At 46.1% G+C, this 18,453-nt stretch overlaps 2 protein-coding genes across 2 annotated transcripts in view; both read right to left on the reverse strand.

Annotated features, from left to right (window-relative positions):
* GAD2 (glutamate decarboxylase 2) overlaps positions 1-7,099 on the reverse strand; it is a 54,789-nt gene extending 47,690 nt beyond the window's left edge. Inside the window, exons 1-4 of the mRNA XM_034760221.1 lie at positions 5,546-7,099; positions 4,773-4,832; positions 4,417-4,566; positions 2,870-3,103 (exon numbers count right to left, since the gene is read on the reverse strand). Coding sequence (XP_034616112.1) covers positions 2,870-3,103; positions 4,417-4,566; positions 4,773-4,832; positions 5,546-5,621 — 520 coding nt within the window. The 5' untranslated portion in view covers positions 5,622-7,099. The remainder of the gene's footprint in view (positions 1-2,869; positions 3,104-4,416; positions 4,567-4,772; positions 4,833-5,545) is intronic.
* A 4,008-nt stretch (positions 7,100-11,107) lies between these two features.
* Positions 11,108-18,453, reverse strand: part of MYO3A (myosin IIIA) — a 215,349-nt gene continuing 208,003 nt past the window's right edge. The window contains exons 35-37 of the mRNA XM_034760222.1: positions 17,052-17,092; positions 13,079-13,222; positions 11,108-11,402 (exon numbers count right to left, since the gene is read on the reverse strand). Coding sequence (XP_034616113.1) covers positions 11,288-11,402; positions 13,079-13,222; positions 17,052-17,092 — 300 coding nt within the window. The 3' untranslated portion in view covers positions 11,108-11,287. The remainder of the gene's footprint in view (positions 11,403-13,078; positions 13,223-17,051; positions 17,093-18,453) is intronic.

Consider the following 18,453-nt stretch of genomic DNA (forward strand, 5'->3'; position numbering starts at 1 on the left):
CTTCAGAAAATGGTCTCTCTAGCTGAGCAAATGAGCTCGGAGGCTCAGCAAGGGTCTGCTGGTCGGAAGTCTAGGGATCCAGTTCTGAGGGTGAACCGAGCCTCAGTCCAGCTGACATGCCCTCATTTATACACTCCCCCCAAAATCTTAACGTAGCAAAGCACGTTCTTTGGTCGGAATCCCCCGGTCTGTTTGACACAGGGCCCGGGCGCTTTTTCACAATTCTGGGCGGATGCCCGGTGCGTTTGTTTATTGCGTGTGGAGATGTATATTGGCGATGTTTAGCTGTGGTGCTGGACCATTGCCACAACAGTCGTGACAAAAAACTCCAGAAAGTTAGACTGTTTCCAAACCCTGCCGTGCCTTCTGTATTTGCCTAATACTGCACATTGCTGTCAGACTCGTTATTTACATCCTGTAGTCATGGCACAGCGACCCTTTCACCTGCAACTGCAACGATTTCATCGTGCAACTCAAAGTACATCACACGGGGGAAAAGGCTTTGGTGTAAACGTAGTGCCAGCCTGAGATTCGTATGAAATAGCATCTTGAGGTATCAAGAAGGCTACTAATAGCAGCGAAATGACAATTGTTTTAAGAGGCTAAATAGCATTACTATTCAACGAGACAGGTAATAATACAGGCATGTATACGTGAAACGTGCAAACGAAATCTGACTGCCAGTTTCTTGCGGCTGCTCTGACATGCCTGACATTTTGGAAGAATCCAGAGGGTACTACACTTCTGATTAGAGATACTGAGTGGACATGGATAGCCCTGAGCCAATACATCATATTTATTTCAAGGGAATACAATCACACTCAAAGGGTGTCTGGAGTTGCATTCCCTTGGTCCTGTTTTCTTCTAAAACCAGGGTACTAGCTTGACCACTTGCTTGGTGAAACTAAAAGAAGCCCTAGCAAACAGCTTTATTTAAAAAAAAATGTTTTAATTTTTTAAATGGTCATTGCAGTCATTTGAACTTTTAAAATGTAATTTAAAGTATAATTCCTCTATATATTTTAATTACAAATGGGGAAATTTCCCCACATTTATATGGCACAACGGAAACAGTAACATTATTTTGAAGGATTTGTATATGTACACTTCACAGTAATTTTATTGCGTCGATATGCACTGAAGCGTAATGCAAATTGCACCTGTATACTAGTAGAGCGAGTCTAACAAATCTTATTTGAACTGTGTTAAAGTGTTTGATCTAATCCAGTTAAATATTTGTTTCCTACGCCATATTGCGACCCCAGACCAGGAGTTCCACCAAATGTAACTACTTCAATTATTTCCTATGTATGTTGCCCGGATATTTTTAGGGAAGCTTTGGTAACATCAGAATCAAATAGTAAAAACACCGGACCGATCCTGTCCTTTTGAAGTCAATGGATCGGGATCGGGTCTATTTCACTCCATTCGATTTGTTAAAAGGCTACAAGCTGTGTTTCCCGCAGAGTCTACTCAGCCGATACGCACATCACATTATCGTCTCCTTCAGATTTTTGGATCCACATTTTGAAAGGATTTATATTATTTAAAAAATATTTCCCCAGCAATTCAAATGCCAGCGGGAGCTTCCCGAACCCTTGTTTTCTCTACAAATGGTTCTTTTAAATAACAGTATAAGAGAGGCTAAAGGCAGCCTCTGTTTTCTGTTTATTCGGTGGGAATTTAATTAGATGGGTCCACATAAGAATTTGCTGAATTCTGTTTAGCATCACTGAGAATATCATTTTCACGTGGCAGGTTGCCTAAGTGGAGATAATAACGACATGAGCAGGGACAAATGGTGCTGTCTCTGGACAGATCAGAATTAATTGGAATATTTTTTGGTCATGACAATAACAAAAATAGCCATTAAACAAGCTCCTATTTTTCATGCTTAGAATCCAGTGGGAAAAAACATGTTTTCTGCGTTCCATTGCGCCAGATTCTCCTATTTTTACACCGAGCCCAGGAGTGGGCAGCCAGATCGCGTTCTCCGGGAAAATGGGATTGTTCATTCTCTGCATCCAGCTTTTTTAGACTGTGTGGAGATGCGGAAGTCAAAGCCAGGGCTATCTGATGCAAAAGCCGAAGCACCAGCTCTCGAGCCATTTGGCACACAGGAGAGTTAGTGGCCTTTTGTATAAATAACATCTCCACCAGCACACAGCTGTCTGCTCAGAACTTCCATTAGTGTGGTTCTTATGGCAATTTTAGTTGACAAATTAATTAATTGCTTCTTTTCTCCCCACCCCAGCAGTCAACGGTAACACTTTCTTCTTAGAAGTGCTCGCTTGGGGGATTAGCAATAAATCTCTGCTTCAGGGGCCCTTATCCTGCATTCCTTATGAACTGAGCACTCAGGGAGTGGATTCTGCTACGTCGGTGTAAATTCGGATTTACATTTGTTTAGCTCCAAATTCATACCGTTGTAACCGAGCGCGGAATTTGGTCCCCATTAGCGGGTTAGGATGAAGAGCGTAAAGAATGGAAGATGGGGGCCCAAAATGTGCTCGGTGTAAAAATTAAGTGCTAAAAGAGCCACAGAGGTGGGAGAATGTTATTTCGTAGCGATTGATATATACAGGTTCCACCACTGACAGGGACATTCATTTCGACCAGGAAGAATGTATATTGTTGTACTTAAACTATAACACTGTACATTTCACTTAGGAAAATATTAATAGCGCCGATAAATAGTTTTCTTTCTTTCTTTCATCTACTGTTATGTATTTACAAATGACAATAACTGCTTAAAGCCACACAGGGTAATATGTTATCCCTGCTTCACTGACTTTCCAAGGATCCGCAAGTGACATTTAAAAAAACAGTAGAAAAATCACACATAATAGAATTTCAGCATGCCTGTTACCTGTTTTGATTGCATATTTTAGAGTTGTTCTGCAGTTCAACAAAATTTCTTCCAAGGTCTGTGGTTGATCTGCCAGTTCCCAATTATATTCCTGAAGAAGCTCATTTGGGTAATGGAAATCAATAACCTTTGTTGATCTATCAAAACTTTTCACCACATACTGAAGCAAAATATCCATAACATCTTGTAGGAAAGACAGAGTTGTTATTTCCCCATTGCACGCTGGCAGAAGATCTGAGGGGGGAATTACATGAAATGTTAGCTCCAGTTTATTGTTTAATGTGTAGATTTTTTGACACAATCTCGCCCCCACTGACTTTGGGGCTTTTCTATTGACTTCAATGAGCGGAGGATCTGGGTTTTAATTTGGTAAGCAATCCGATGAGACCTTATTTCAAAAATATTTTTTTCTAGGAGATATGGTCAAGCTCTAAATTCATTGTTAACTAGAAATTTGTGTTGAAAACTGCATTTTATGATTGACTTTAAAAACACCGAAAAAAAGACAGAAAAAGGAAAAAGAAATAATGAAAAGAGTTTCAGGGGGAAATAGGCAAATACCTGTACTGTAAATGACACAAGTGGAAGACCCAGAAGAGCATCACAATAAAATAGCTTCTTTGTGTTTGGTCAAATGGGAGGGTTGCAATACCTTAGTGATGCTTGAATGCCTTTCCGTGAAATAACATGTTATGCTCTGATTTATTCATATGTTTATTTATTTATATTTGTATCTTTATTTAAACTAAATTGTGCAGGCCCGTGCCGCACAGAACGCTAAGGGAATCCCCTATTTCTTGTGACTGTATCTTTGTAGCACTGTAGCGGTTAAATATGTAGGAGATTATCAAGGCTGCTTGTTGTCCATTGACCCGATGGGCCAGGAGAAGGGAACCCTGCGGAGCTGGTGGTTCGAATGGGACCATTTCTCACTAGCACATCCCCCTTGGGGTCTGGGGTATTTACTGGACCAGGAAGACTGGGCTGTTCATTCATTAATATGGCAAGAATGTCCGGAATTAAAAATCGTGATCCCGGCTGGCTTCGTGTTTCTCAACAAAAGCTGCCGTCAGTCTTCCTCGGGCAGCGCAGTTTAGAGGCCAAGACAGTCCGAATATCTTACTGGTGTTTTAGAAAAGTTTGTCATCTAGACTATCCCGCAGTTCGGAGTGGAACAGGGAAACCCTTCTTCTGAGTGTACATCCCCTCTGCTTTAATGGCAGGGCCATTGCACAGGCAGGCCCGATTAGAACCAGCTCCGAAAAGCAATACTGGGTTTATATGGACACATATCTATATAGATAATCCCAATTTCTGTGCTGTCCATATAGCCCCGTCCCAAACCTTCCTTCGTGCCGTCATGCTGTGCTAAAATAGCCCTGAGAATGTCTATCATTTAGCTCGTTTGTGGGTCTCCACCCCTTGTGTGTATGAGAAAGGTCTGCCCCTAGGGTTACGGTGGGCTGAGAAAGCCAAGCAGCTGAGAAGTCGGAGTAATGGCTTTCCATCCATTCCTACTTTCAAGCACACACACGCGGTACCGTTACCTGTTGAGTGTAAAAATGCATAATTAATATCCGCTTTCTGGCAGCTACAGGGCTTGTTGTTGCAGGTACAGGCCGGTGTCTTCTCCGCGGAGCCCAGGTCCTCCTTCGCCCCGGTTTCCATGGGCTTTTCTCCATCCCCATACAGCAAAGCTAACAATGACACAAAAGACGCAGCCTAAATACAACAGCTCTTAAAACACAGGGACTGGACTACAATCCCCGCCGCGATCCACTAACCCTCTCTGCCAGCACAAAAGGACTTAGAATCCCTCCAAGGTCCCTCAGGTGGCTGCGAATTCTTTCTTGCTTATTGCCCATTTTCATGCAATTTGCTACCACTGGTTTCCCTCGCTTACCGCAGAGTTTGGTTCCAATTCCTCCCGTAAACTTCTGGGCAGCCTGACACCACGCTTTTGCTGGAAGAGAAAAAGGGCTGTGTATATTATCTGAGGTGTACCATACCTTCTGTAGGGTCATCTCGGAAACGGCGTGGTTCAAGTGTCCTGGTCTTGCTCCAGGCTGGATGGGAACTGTCCCCTCCTAACTTTCAGATCTCGAAGAGCAAACACATTCCGGGTAACACAGAACATAACTTTCTTAATATCCCCCAAGACAGCACAACCCTTCCCCTCCCTCTCGCCTTCCTCTCCCGCCCCAAAGAGACCCCCCCAAAGCCAGGTAAAAGCCCCCTAGGAGTAGACTCAGGTTTATGTTGGCGTCGCTCCTTCCTGCCCTGGAGAATCCTGCGGCACTGTGGTCCAGTTATAGCTGCAGCCAAGGCTTTACGATAAAGCTGCTCTGCGACCCAGCTCTGGGTCCCGAGTCCCTTGCGAAGTCCGAGGGGAGCTGGGATGGCTGCGTTTCTCTTTGCCAGCGCTGCCCTGGGTGGTGTTTGGAGTATCCCTAGGTGATTATTTGTTGCCGCATCCGCATCCAAGTGTGCGCTCTGTTGCTGGTCAGGACGGACCGCGACGAACTGGCCAGCTGGTCTCCAGCCCGCTTGGCTGCAGGCAGGGAATGGGATGCGGGGCGCAGGTAGCGTTGGGAGCCCATCCCGGGACGGGGCTGGGAACTTTCCTGTGGCTGGTGGCGGAACTCATCCCCCGCCAGGGCTGCTCCGCGCTCCTACCTGTGCCGGGGTTCTCCGCATCCCCCGATCCCTCCTCGGAGCCGAAGGACCAAAAGCCGGAGCCTGGCGTTGCCATCTGCGGAGCTGCCAACAGTGCCTAGGAGCCGGCGAGCTGCAACGAGCTATGTGGGAGGGAGAGTCCCAGCGCGGGAGTGTCCCCGTGTGCGAGTACCCCCGTGTGCAAGCGCCAGGCAGCGCGCGCCGGCGCCTAGAGAGGCAGCGGCGCCCTGGCGCTCCCCGGGGGCTCCGAGAGAGAGGGAGGCTGGAAGCAGCGGGGCTGCGGGAAGTGGGAGAGGGAGTGGGGCAGGGACGCTAGGCGCTCTCCATGGTGCCGATCCGCTCCCTCTTCAACCCCGCGCGTCTCTCGGCCAAACGGGGGGTCACCGTGGCTCTGCTTTTATCCAGCTGGAGCCCTCAGCCCGGGTACCCTGGGGCGGGGGAAGGGCGGCGTGCGCGAGTCACGACTCCCCTCGAGCCGTGGGCTGCTGCTGCCTGGGAGCTGCTTTGGCCGCGCGCTGGCTCTGGGCAGAGATCAGCTGCGGGACCGGCCCAGGGACGGGGGAGGCTGGGGTTGATGGGATGCCTTCCTGGTCCTTAGCACAGCCAAACTTGCTCCGGGAGCCGGGCACGCCCCACGCGTGCTGTGCCCAGATAGCTTCAGCGCGGAATGGGGAGAAAGACCCGGCAATTCGAGGGAGGCAGTTGAAGGCTAGAGGTTGGCACAGGGGCAAGCTGAGGAGCACAGAGGAACTGATTAGGGAGAGTCTCCGGGCTGGCGATCCCACGCATGTCTGGCCCTCGGGGGTATCTTGCCTGTCGGGACTCACATTTCATTCAAGGCCGGACGGCAGGTGACTGAGCGAGCTGATGTTTTGGCGTCAGTGGGCACGGGTAGAGGGGGGCAGCGGTCTGATCTCAGCCTGGCCTCCACCGCCACCGGGGGGTTGGTGGGGGGGATGTGCCTAAAATCAGAGAGAACCAACCTCGGGCTATTTCTATGCCTCCCTGATTCAGTTTATTCCTTTACGTGGGGCCCAGCCCCATGCCCACAGTGTCACGGAAACGCAGCTGGAAATGCACGGCCCTTTGTGTGTGGCTCCAGAGAGTGGCTAAAATGTGAGCCGTTTCTGAGCCTGCAATACAGCGAGGCGATAGCCGGAGACAAGGGCTGCAGGATTGTTAATCAGCGGCTCTATTAGCCCAGAAATGCCATCGGTTTGCAGACCGATGTGTCTATTCATCTCCCTTTGGTGACAACCCCCAGATCAGCTGGGTAGCCGCCAGCCAAGTCAATGATCTGGAAGGTGGATCGGTCTCGCTCCAGTTCATCACACCCCGTCTGTCTCCTCGGCTCCACGCAGAGCCTGCCGGGGTAAGTCAGTTCAGACTCAGCGCACACCCCATTCTCTGGGCCCGCCCGCGGAGCACCGGCCAGAGCAAAGGCTCGCCGCCGTGCTGGGAAGCAGCACGTAGCCGGCCTTTGTGCGACGCCAAGCGAGGCGTCTAGTGGAGCTGGAGAGGCCCGGCGGGAGCCGAGTTACAGACGTGCAGCTTCTCCGGCCTGGGCCCTGCCGGTGCAGCGCAGCCGTGCATCCCCCACGCCCTCCGGCCTTCGCAGGCCTGCAGGGGGGCGCCGAGACTGGAGCCGCCCAAGTCAAAGGAGTGGCTGCCTGTCAGCGCCCAGCGAGGCAAGGGAGGAGGGCTCCACACTTCCCCGTACTGCTGCTGAGCACGGAGGGAATGAAGCCAGACGTTCACTGTGGGACTTGGTTGCAAGGGCCTTTGGCTCAGGATCCCCCTGTCTAAAAGCCACATGCAAACCAGCCTTCACTGGCGTCCTGCGGGGCAAGAGGGAGCGCAAGCAAGGGTGTGTAGCCTTCATCTACCCCGGCCAGGCGCCGCCCGCCTCGGCTGGGATGGAGTAGAGCAAACCTCAGTCCGTACTGAGTACCACAGTCCCTCAGCCCCGCTAGGGTGGCCGCGCTGGCAAGTCCTGCGCTGTTCGGGTAAGAGGAGCAGCCCCGCTCCCGGGGTGTGTGTGTTTAGTCTGCGGTGACCCCTGGTTTTGCAAGTGCCAGGGCCCTTCCTGTGCTCCTGGCCTGGGCGCCTTGTGAAGGAGAACGGGAGGCCAGCCTAGCGTGGAGATGGTGGCTCCCCACAGACCACGCTGGAAATCCCGCCTGGCCGCTGCGGGGCGCGGGCTGGTGGCTCTTCCCAGCGTGCGCCAGGCCTTGGTCTGCTCGAGCCCTGCGAGTTCGGTACAGCGCTGAGTGGTCTCCTGTGCGCCGCTGGCGACCGAGGGTTGCACTTGCCAGGTGTCCGGTTTTCCACCAGAAAGGCAGTTGAAAAGGGACCCTGGTGGCGGTGCTGACTGGGCAGTTAGAAGTCCGGTCCCCGGGGCTAAGGCAGGCTCCCTGCCTGCCCTGGCTCTGTGGGGTTCCCGGAGCAGCGTCATATCCTCCCTCCAGCTCCTACGCCTGAGGGCAGCCAGGGGGCTCCAAACACTGCCCCTGCCCCTGCCCCAAGTGCCAGCTCCACAACACCCATTGTCCAGGAATTGTGGCCAATGGGAGCTGTAGGGGTGGTGCCTGCAGATGGGGCAGTGTGCAGAGTTGCCTGGCTGTGCCTCTGCTTAGGAGCCAGAGGGGGAAACATGACCCTGCTTCTGGGAGCTGCCTGAGGTAAGCATCACCCAGAGCCTGCACCCCTGACCCCCTCCTCCTGCGCCCCAACTCCCTGCCCTAGCCCTGATCCCCCTCCTGCCCTCCAAACCTCTTGGACCCAGCCTGGAGTCTCCTCCTGCACCCCAAACCCTCATTTCCGCACCCTCATCCCCCAGAGCCCTCACCCCCTCCTGCATCCCAACCCACTGCCTCAGCCTGGAGCCCTCTCCCACACCCTGAACTCCTCTTTTCTGGCCCCACCCCAGAACCCGCACACCCAGTCCCCCTCCCACACCCCAACCCCCGCCTCAGGCCAGAGCCCCCTCCCGCACCCTGAACTCCTCATTTCTGGCCCCTCCCCAGAGGCTGCACCCCCAGCAGGAGCCCTCACCCCCTCCGGACACCAACCCCCTGAGCCAGCTCAGTGAAAATGAGTGAATGAGGGTGGGGAGAGAGAGTGACAGAGGGAGGGGAGATGGAGTGAGCGGGGGTGGGGCCTCAGAGAAGGGGCAGGGCCTCAGAGGAGGGGCAGGGTAGGGGGCAGGGCAAGGGTGTTCGGTTTTATGTGAGTAGAAAGTTGGCAATCTTACGCAGGGAGCCAGCCTGTGCCTGCACTGAGTGGTTAGAGATGGGCTCTAACAGACCATGCCAAGGACCCAGCTCAATAAAACCTCTGTCCCGCACAACCCAACACTTCTGTAAATCTGCACGGTTATCATAACTTTGCGCCTTAGTGTTGACTGTCCAGGATAAGGACCGTGGCAAACTGGTACCTGTGAGACAGCGCAGAGCTCACAGCCTAGGGATGATCCGCCTTGTGGCAGCTTTTCGGGCATCTCCTTCTTTCCCCATCTCTTTCTAGGTACAGGCACTCGGGCAGTAAAAGTCCATCTTTAGGAGCGTCCTATGGAAAGCCTCTGTCACAGGCCTTCTTTTCCCTGCCCCTCTTGTCACACTAGCACCTTGCATGGCATTGCAGGTGTGAAACTGACAGCCACCAGCTGTCTCTACATGGGCAATCAACAGAGACATGCACCCTAGTTGTTTCCTGAAGTGTTCTCTAGAATCTTCTTGGGAACAGGCCGACCCGTGCTCTGTTCTGCAGGTACATCTCAGGCCCAGCCTTTTAATCCTGCCAGCATGATAGATAGTTTAAGCAACCCTCCTGTATGTAGGAGACTATGGACAGGGGAGAGGTAGGGTGAAATTGCGTTTAGTCTAATCTGCCCAACATCATGATTTTTCCATCCACAGAGCAAATCTTAGAGAGAACTGGAGTGCGAGCAGGATGGAGACGGTTCCAGGGCTAGAGGCTAAGGCTGATCCTTTGTTGATAGGCCTCCCTCACCTAATACTCAGTTCAATGGAGGGTCTTACTGCATCTTGACTTGCACCCACTCCCCTTTTAGAGTTAATGGGTGTTAATCCATGTAGCGGTGCTAACTAATAACATTCTAGGCGTTGGTCTCACTGAAATGCCTTCATCAGTTTAGAGAATAGCCTGACGGGAAAAGAAAGAATATCAGCCCTGTGGTTTCTTTCTGTGAAATAACAGATCTGCTTTGATCCCTTCCAATTTCCAGCTGATGCCCCCATGTAAGGCAATGTGGAGGAAATACCAAGCGGAGTTTCAATGTAAAGTGACTACTCTTCTCTCCTCTCCTCCTGTCTCAATCCACCCCTGCCCACACACCCGTGATTGCACCTCTGCTAGGAGTAATTCAAATGCAGCCAAGCCTGTCCCTGACTTTTGTATTGTTGTTTATTTATTTTGCCATTGTAATAATGGAGAGAGCAATTTTAAGAGGACTTTAAAAATCAAACCCAATGTTTTCTAGCACATTGTACACTGCAGCAATTTAAACATGGTTTTTAATCTTTTAACTACTGTAAAAATACGAAGCACCAATTACATGTCTATGGAAAGAGGGCTAAATTAGAGTGCCAGAAGTGTCTAAAGATAGTTTGTGCAGAGCTCTACCCTGCTGGTTTTACTCCCACCAGTAATCACTGCAATGGGACACCTGGCCTGAGTAAGGGACCAGGATTCCGCTCTTACACTGCTCAGAATATTGGCCTGGTAAAATCTGCCATTCTTGCTGGCAGCTTGGAACATGCAGCTGTTAATCACTGTCAATCACAAATGTGAATGTTCCAGTTATCTACATCCTTTCTCTAAAATAATTCCTTTAAAAATAGGAATTTGGGTGAAATTTTGAACAAAGTGGCGGCTACTTTGTACCCAATACACTTCTGGCGGAATTAAGACACAATCCACATTTTCCTAGCCACTTCTCAGTCTCTCTGAGATTAAGAGTCCCAAAAATCCAACGCAAATTTAAAATGGAGAATAAAGCAAACAAGATTTAAGAGTTCAATGTTTAGCCACAAAGCTCAGAGGTAGAAGAGAGGGTTGTGGTTATATTTCCCTGTATATAAACATTTCCAAGGTAAAGAATACACATCTATATTGTCCTTTAAACACCTTCCCTCAGTAGCTTTACTGTAGTTAAAGTCAATAAGAAAATAAATTGATATATAATATACTACCAAACAAAAATTTACATTTGTTTGTATTAAAGGGACACTTGAAACATGTAGATTTGGCCCCAAATTTAGGCATTGTAGACTTAAAACCAAAAGAAATTCTTCTTTGGAATTCTTAAAAAAATCCAGTGAAGTAATTTGTTTTAAAAAAATCGTTTTGTGCTAGTGTGCATGGGAACCTGAAAACTCAATTGACTAGGAAATGACTATAAACAAAAGAGAAACTGACTAGTCTATTTTGTATAAGACGAGAGAAATGTAAAAAGGAAAACAATATACAGGAAGTACATTTGTTTTTAAAAATTATTTCAATTTTAGTAATCTAAAATATATTAATAAGTAACATCAGCAAGATTTTTTTTAAATTTACAATTTTTAACTTGACAGTGTCCCTTTAAAACAGTGTTGGGTGTAAACTACATAATTCATATTCACTGTAAACCTGAAATATTAGAGCTAATACAAAAAAAAAGCACACGGTACAAAATCATAAAAAAAGATTATGCTAATAAAAGCCAAATGGCAGCAGCAGCTAAAACTGCTGGATAAGGCGCCGGCGCTGAGAGGTTTTCCGTAGCAGTTTTCTGTAGTCATAGGGATTATCTTCAGTTTTGCTCTCGTCCAGGGGGCTCTCTGCAACCCTTGACCTAGGGATTAAATGCAGAAGCGCTTTAGAAATTAAAGTCAAAACATTTACTTCAGCAAATACTGCTAATCGACTGCTTAACCTTCACCCTCAGCAAAAACAGCTGCCTTCTCCAGGCCTCTCCCCACTCTGCAGAATAGAGCCGGCATCCCAGAGCAAATACATTTTAGCAGAACAGAGGAATGCTCAAAGAAAACAAGTTTTTTAAAAAAGGGAGGAATTATTAAGTACATAGTAGAAATGTCAGGATAACAGGGAAGGCTTTGGAGGTAATTCTTGCCTATTAGACATTGGATCAGATTGTCAGCTGGTGTAAATAAGGTAGCTCCATTGACATAAATGGAGCTACTCCTGTTCTATACCTGCTGAGGGTCTGTCCCACTGTTTCAGACTGGACACTGCAAAGGTCTCAGTTTAGAACCCCGCTCGTGGCTTTCAGGTGGCAAATTGCATTTTTGAAAGCTGGCCTTCCATTTAGACAGCAGACCTAACTAATTGAACTGAGGTCATTCCTATGTAATGTGATTAAACATAAAACCATTGTTTGGAAAGTATATATTATTTTGAAATAACTATTGAAATGTCTGGTGAGCTACACTTAGGGGTTCAGTTTAGAGTCCCAAATGGCAACAAACAAGTATAAGCATTCACTTTCTCTAGGACTAAATCGTACTCGCCTTACTCACACAAGAAGCCCAACTGAAGTGGCCACTGAATGTTGAACTGTAGTTGATACTTAAGTAATAAACCATGAACAGGGGGTAAATTCTGCTCTCAGTTACACACAGGAGATCTGGAGTTACTCCAGTTACTCCAATTCCGTTACTGCAGATTAACATCAGAGCAGAGCATAATAATAAGGCATGCATTTTATGCCTTGCACCTGTTTCCACTGCATTCAGTGGCAAAAATCTCATTGATTTAAGTGAGAGCACAATCAGGCCCTAGCCTAGTGGTGCATATCTCAAAAGCATTTTGAGTGAAGAGCAAAAGGTCACATGCAATTAATGACCTGAAGAATCTATGTAGGAAGAAGGCTGATGAACCAGGTTTTCCCTTCAGGATTTTCCCTTGCTTGTCTGTCATACTGGTATCAAGCAGAGGCTGTAGGGGCATGTGTTGGTTCAGTGCAATAGGAAAAAAAAGAAGTTGTCAAGAACCAGGTTTCTCAGCTCCAAAAGTCAGGCTAAAAGTCTGGCATAGAGCCACACAATCCTAACTGAAACAGAAATTTAACTTTTAGATTTTGCTTTAGTTTGGCAAAAAGTTTGAGATCCAAAGATGTACAGCAAGGAGGTCTGTCCACCTTATCTGGAGCTGTGGAGGCAGAACAAAATTGGCAGGTTCTTCAGCAAAATGGCTGTATGGCTGAGATTGCCTTGCCAGAGTTCTGCTCCCCAAATTGTAAGCAGGCTGAAGACTGTTTGTACTGTCTTTGGACCTTATTTTGAAGAAAGGAATTTTTCAGCTAAGCATATATACATTTTTTTAATTCCTAGAATTATTATTTTACAAGATTTCGTAAAAAATAATTAATTGATTTATAGCTAGTTTGAATGCATATACTGTACTTTTGTCTTCAGTATGAAATGTACAAAAATAAGTTTGCATCCATAACTTTTTAAAGTAGGTTACACAGCATTTCTTTTGTTCCTACTATTATTTGGTATTACTTACCCTTCAGTAATAGTTAAAGATGAATCTCTGAGCTCCACTGGTGGCCTCTTTTCTCTTGTGCTAGAATTACTATCATTTGAGATGGAATCACTTGATGAAATTTCTTGGTAATAGAAATCTTCTAAATCTAGCACCTTGCCCAGACTGTAAAGGCATAAAAGTTCTAAATCACCAATTCTGTTTTGCAACATTTTCCCAGTGAAAATAAAGTAATGAATCACAACCTTCATTTTCCTTATCAGCCAATATCTGAGGACTTTTCATATGTTGACTGTGGTAGAAAATTATATAAGCACAAAAATCTGGTCCTGGAAATGTAACTAATAAAAATGCAGATGGTTATAATTTTGAACTAATAATTTAGGGTTGAATCTACCAGCAAATATATAATCACATACCAAGTACTTTGTAGAATCAGCTTTTATATCTGTGCATGCATGAGTTGTGGCTGATTTTGTTAAGATGTATCAATGTGCACCTGCATATCTCAAAGCAGTTCTGAGATTTAGAGATCTAAGGTTACTGGACAGTTTTCAGCAATGCCATTCTTAGGCTTGGTCTACACTACCCCCCTAATTCGAACTAAGGTACGCAACTTCAGCTACGTGAATAACGTAGCTGAAGTTCGAAGTACCTTAGTTCGAATTAGTTCGAACTTACCTTGGTCCACACGCGGCAGGCAGGCTCCCCCGTCGACTCCGCGGTACTCCTCTCGGCGAGCTGGAGTACCGCAGTCGACGGCGAGCACTTCCGGGTTCGACTTATCACGTCCAGACTAGACGCGATAAGTCGAACCCAGAAGTTCGATTTCCAGCCGTCGAACTACCGGGTAAGTGTAGCCAAGGCCTTAATGATATAATTAAGACTCTGTTAGTACTTCCATTATAATCACCTGTTTTCAGGGATTTATTCTCTGACCACAAAAATCTACTCTAGGACACGTTTTAATAGGCTGTGTTCAGCTAGTTCAAGAGATTCAAATTCAAGCTCTAGAATTTAGGGATATCAGTAGATTTGTGACACTCTCGAGGACTTTGGGCTTAGAAATGAATGGATTACATTGATCCATAAGTAACAAGAAGATAATCATCTGTGTATTTAACACTTTCAGATCATGGGTGACAAAGCAGAAAACTGCTAGGGAATTGGATTTTTCAGGCAATTTGCAAAGTGATACAGGGACTTCCTTTTAATGTCACCTATTTATATATCTTGCTCAAGCTATTTATTTATCTGAAAGTTATTACCCATTGGAAAGGTTTTGTAACATCCAGTATATGAAATGAGTTGCCAACCTCAGTACACATCCTAGTGCCAGGAAGGTATTATTCAGCACTCTTCTTGCCAGTCTCAGCAGGTAGACAAAGGATTGAATGGACCTAGAGAGTAATTTCTCCAGGTCAAAAGTGTGTCATGTTATTGGGATGATATGGAAAAAATGCATGGCTTCTTCACAGGCTATTCTTATGCTGTGTACAGAGGTCTTTAGTTTCTAGAGCTGTCAGTCCATCCTCTAGCAAGCCCAAGAATTCTCTTTAAATAAGTTAATATTTAAGAAATGGAAATTTCGTGTAGAGAATATGAGAAGGGACTACAATATTTTGAAGCAGGTCGAAACTTACAGCAGCTAGCAGAATGGGACGCTGTTACTGAAAGGGGCCTCAGATACTACTGTAATATAAATAATAATAACAAATAGTATATCAGTGTATTGTTGGAGATTGTACATATGAGAGAGAGCACAAACATTCTTTGCATGCATTGCTTCAGGATGCCTAAGGAAACACACTATTTGAAAACCACAAAGTTTAAAATGACTAGGAAAAAAAAGTCCTAAGGGTGACTTGAAAGACACTGGGCAGTATTCTTCTTTCACACCTAGTGTAAATCAGAAGTAATTCCATTGAATCCAGTAGCAATAGTGGTATAAAACTGGTATAAGTGAGAAGAATTTCAGGTCCAATGAGTGAATTTCTTGTCCAGACATAAACTGGTCAAACAACTCACCAGAAGAGGAGCTGACTGGGAGAAACCCTATATTTGGAAATTTCCCAAGATCCAACTGGCACCACAAGCAGATCTGTGATCTAGAGTTGACAGTGTCATGTGGGGACACAGACATAAATTAAACCAGAAATGCATAATGGGGCCATTGAGTGAAGAGCTCAGCCTCAAAATACAAAAACTAAACTTACTGCTACACCAAATGGGTCATCCAACATGCAATGTAACTAGTGGCTGAAATACAGCTGAATGCAAGACTGAGCTTAAGCATGTGGTTGCATTTTATTGATTGTAAAGGTGTATGCAGTTCCTGCATGCTACCTTGTGGCTCAGTGTGGCACTGCAGGTGTGCACCACCTTAGTTTCCCCAGTGGAGCAGCAATAGATTCACTTTAACTGCCCAGCCAAGAAGAAACCAACACATATTAACACAATACCATGTCCCCTTTTTAATCAGACTTCAGGACAGGAACCATTGTAACAAACAGTTCATCAGGACTGTAGGTCAAGGCTCCCAAGCCGACAGTCTATGCCCAAGTCTGTGAGTCAGTTTAGGCTTGTCTCATAGTGCCTCAGAGAGTAACTACTACCCCACTGCAGCCTGCTTGGCTTCTATTCCCTCCCTCTCCCATGCTCCACTTCCTGTTCCTGTTTATATGGGTCAGCCCCCAGGGGGACAGGGCCTCCTTGATTATCCCCAGGCTGCAAGCTGTAGCCTCCAGCCTGACTCTTAAAGGGGAGTACCCTTTTTTACCATACATTCTTTCAAATATATATTTGCTGGTTTAGATGTATTCTATATGAAGTTTGCATCCTGCAGCTTCAGCTGCAGATTGACGTTTCCAATCATGCGGGGTATTGAGTGTCTCGTGCAAGGTGTTGTGTCCCCATTTCCCACTGCCTTCAATGAGAGCTGAGGGCATTCAGCATCACACAGGACTGAGCCTTATGATAGGCCACCGCCACCATGCTACTATATATCAAATAAAGGAACAGCTAAGGCCAGGTCTGCACTATAGACTTCTGCTGACAGAGGTACTTCGGTCTGGGGTGTGAAGAGATATGATCCCTGAGTCTGACCAGCAGAAGCCCTTATTTTAATTTTCTGGTAGAGCTTGTTTGCCTTACGGTGGGTGGTTTTACTATACCAGTACAAAGCACAGCTTTGATGGTATAGCTGTGTCCATCCTAGGACTGCTTTGCCAGTATAGTCTACCAGTATTTCGATACTGGTGAAGTGCTCCTAGTATAGAAGTAGCCTAAGAAGCATATTCAGGAGTGCATGGTCACAGGGAAGCAGCACAAAAAGCATTAAGTACAGGTCCATATATGGGGCAAAGCTGTGGGTTTAATCTTTGCCAGAAGCTATGTGCTGAATATTTGCCAGAACCATAGAGAGATCTGCATATATATAGCTCCAAGAAAATATATGCTTGTGGATATCCACCAAAGCATTTCAATTACACAGTGAGAAAAGCTTTACTATTGAATTGGCAGTGGGCATTTTGGTTTTCTTACTTCTTATGAAGATATAAACTATTTCTGTTTGTGGTTTTTATATTTCCAAGTGGTTGTTTCTCAGAAGGGGAGCACCATCCTTCCTTGGATTTTTGCTAATGAAGTGACTGGTTGCTCACCTGTTTTGAACTGGAATTTTAAGTACCCTCATTTATTTATTTGATTTAGAATGGTCTTTGTGCTGGACTGTGTCTTCGTTTATTATTATGCTTGTATTGCCATTGCAAAAGACTCACGTACAAGTAAAAACATTTGACCAAATTCTATAATGTATTTTGTTCTTTACAGTGGTATAATTTTACCTTGCAAATCGTACCTCTCTGTGTACCATCAAATAACTATATCCTTTTCTTAACTTTTGGTTTTACTTTGTTGACAGTGCAGCTTAACACTGTTTCTGGAGCATTATAACAATTATCATGGGATAAGTAAATAAAGAAGAAAAAATTACCTGTTTTTTCTTGGTTTCCGTTTTTCTTCTTGGATTGATTTCTAAGAAAACATCAAGTAATTTTAAAAAAATTGCATCACTTTTTTTTAACCCTGGAGCGTTTTTACGCAAAGGTCCAATACATGGGCATGTTAAATATGAGACTTTTCTATAATTCTTACTAAGAAAAATATGAAGAACATAATTTGTCAAGCAAAAAAAAAAAAGTATGTGCTGTAGCAATTTTTAGTAATCTTTGTGCTTGTTTATCTGTATAAGAAAATGCTGCTAGTACTGGTAACTATACTGTACACAAATAAAAGAAACTAATCAGAAGAAGGAGGGGAATATCAAACTTCCAAATCCTATATCTGCTTTAATAAAATTGACAAACACTGTCCAATTTAGGCAGACTTTTATATATGCTATGCCAGTTTATATGGATATTAGCTATTCACTGTGAGGAGGCCCAAACTCATTCTCAACAAATGGTTTTACAAAAGGCAGCTCATGCCAGCCCAACCTGATTTCTTTCTTTAAGAAAATAACTCGGGATTTTTTAGACAAAGGAAACGCAGTAGATCTAATCAACCTGGATTTCAGTAAGGCATTTGACACAGTTCCACATGGGAAATTATTAGTTCAACTGGAGAAGATGGGGATAAGGTGGATAAGGAACTGGTTAAAGGGGAGACTACAACAGGTCATACTGAAAGGTGAACTCACAGGCTAGGGGGAGGTTACTAATGGGGTTCCTCAGGGATCGGTCTTGGGGGGACCAATCTTATTTAACATTTTCATTAATGACAGTGGCACATAAAGTCGGACTGTGCCAGTAAAATTTGCGGATGACATAAAGTTGGGAGATAATGCATATAAGGAGGAGGTCCAGAATATCATACAAAAAGATCTGGATGACCTTGAAAACTGGAATCATAGAAATGGGATGAAATTTAATAGTGCAAGTTCATGAACTTAGGGACTAACAACAAGAACTTTTGCTGCAAGCTGGGGACATATCTATTGGAAGGGACAGAGGAGGAGGAAGACCTGGGTGTATTGGTTGATCACAGGATGACTATGAGCTGCCAATGTGATGAAGCCGTGAAAGAGGCTAATGTAGGGTTACCATATTTCAGCAAGCAAAAAAGAGGACGGGAGGAGCCCCGCCCTAGCCCCGCCTCTGCCCCTCCCACTTCCCGCCCCCTCAGAATCCCCAACCCTCCCCCCGTTCCTTGTCCCCTGACTGCCCCCTCCTGGGACCCCTGCCCCTAACTGCCCCCCAGGACTCCACCCCCTACCTAAGCCTCCCTGCCTCTTGTCCCCTGACTGCCCCAACCCTTATCCACACCCCCACCCCCAGACAGACCCCTGGGACTCCCACGCCCCATCCAACCACTCTCCACCCCCTGACAGCCCCCCC

This window comes from Trachemys scripta, chromosome 2, assembly GCF_013100865.1.
Source record: "Trachemys scripta elegans isolate TJP31775 chromosome 2, CAS_Tse_1.0, whole genome shotgun sequence".
Classification (NCBI taxonomy): domain Eukaryota; kingdom Metazoa; phylum Chordata; order Testudines; family Emydidae; genus Trachemys; species Trachemys scripta.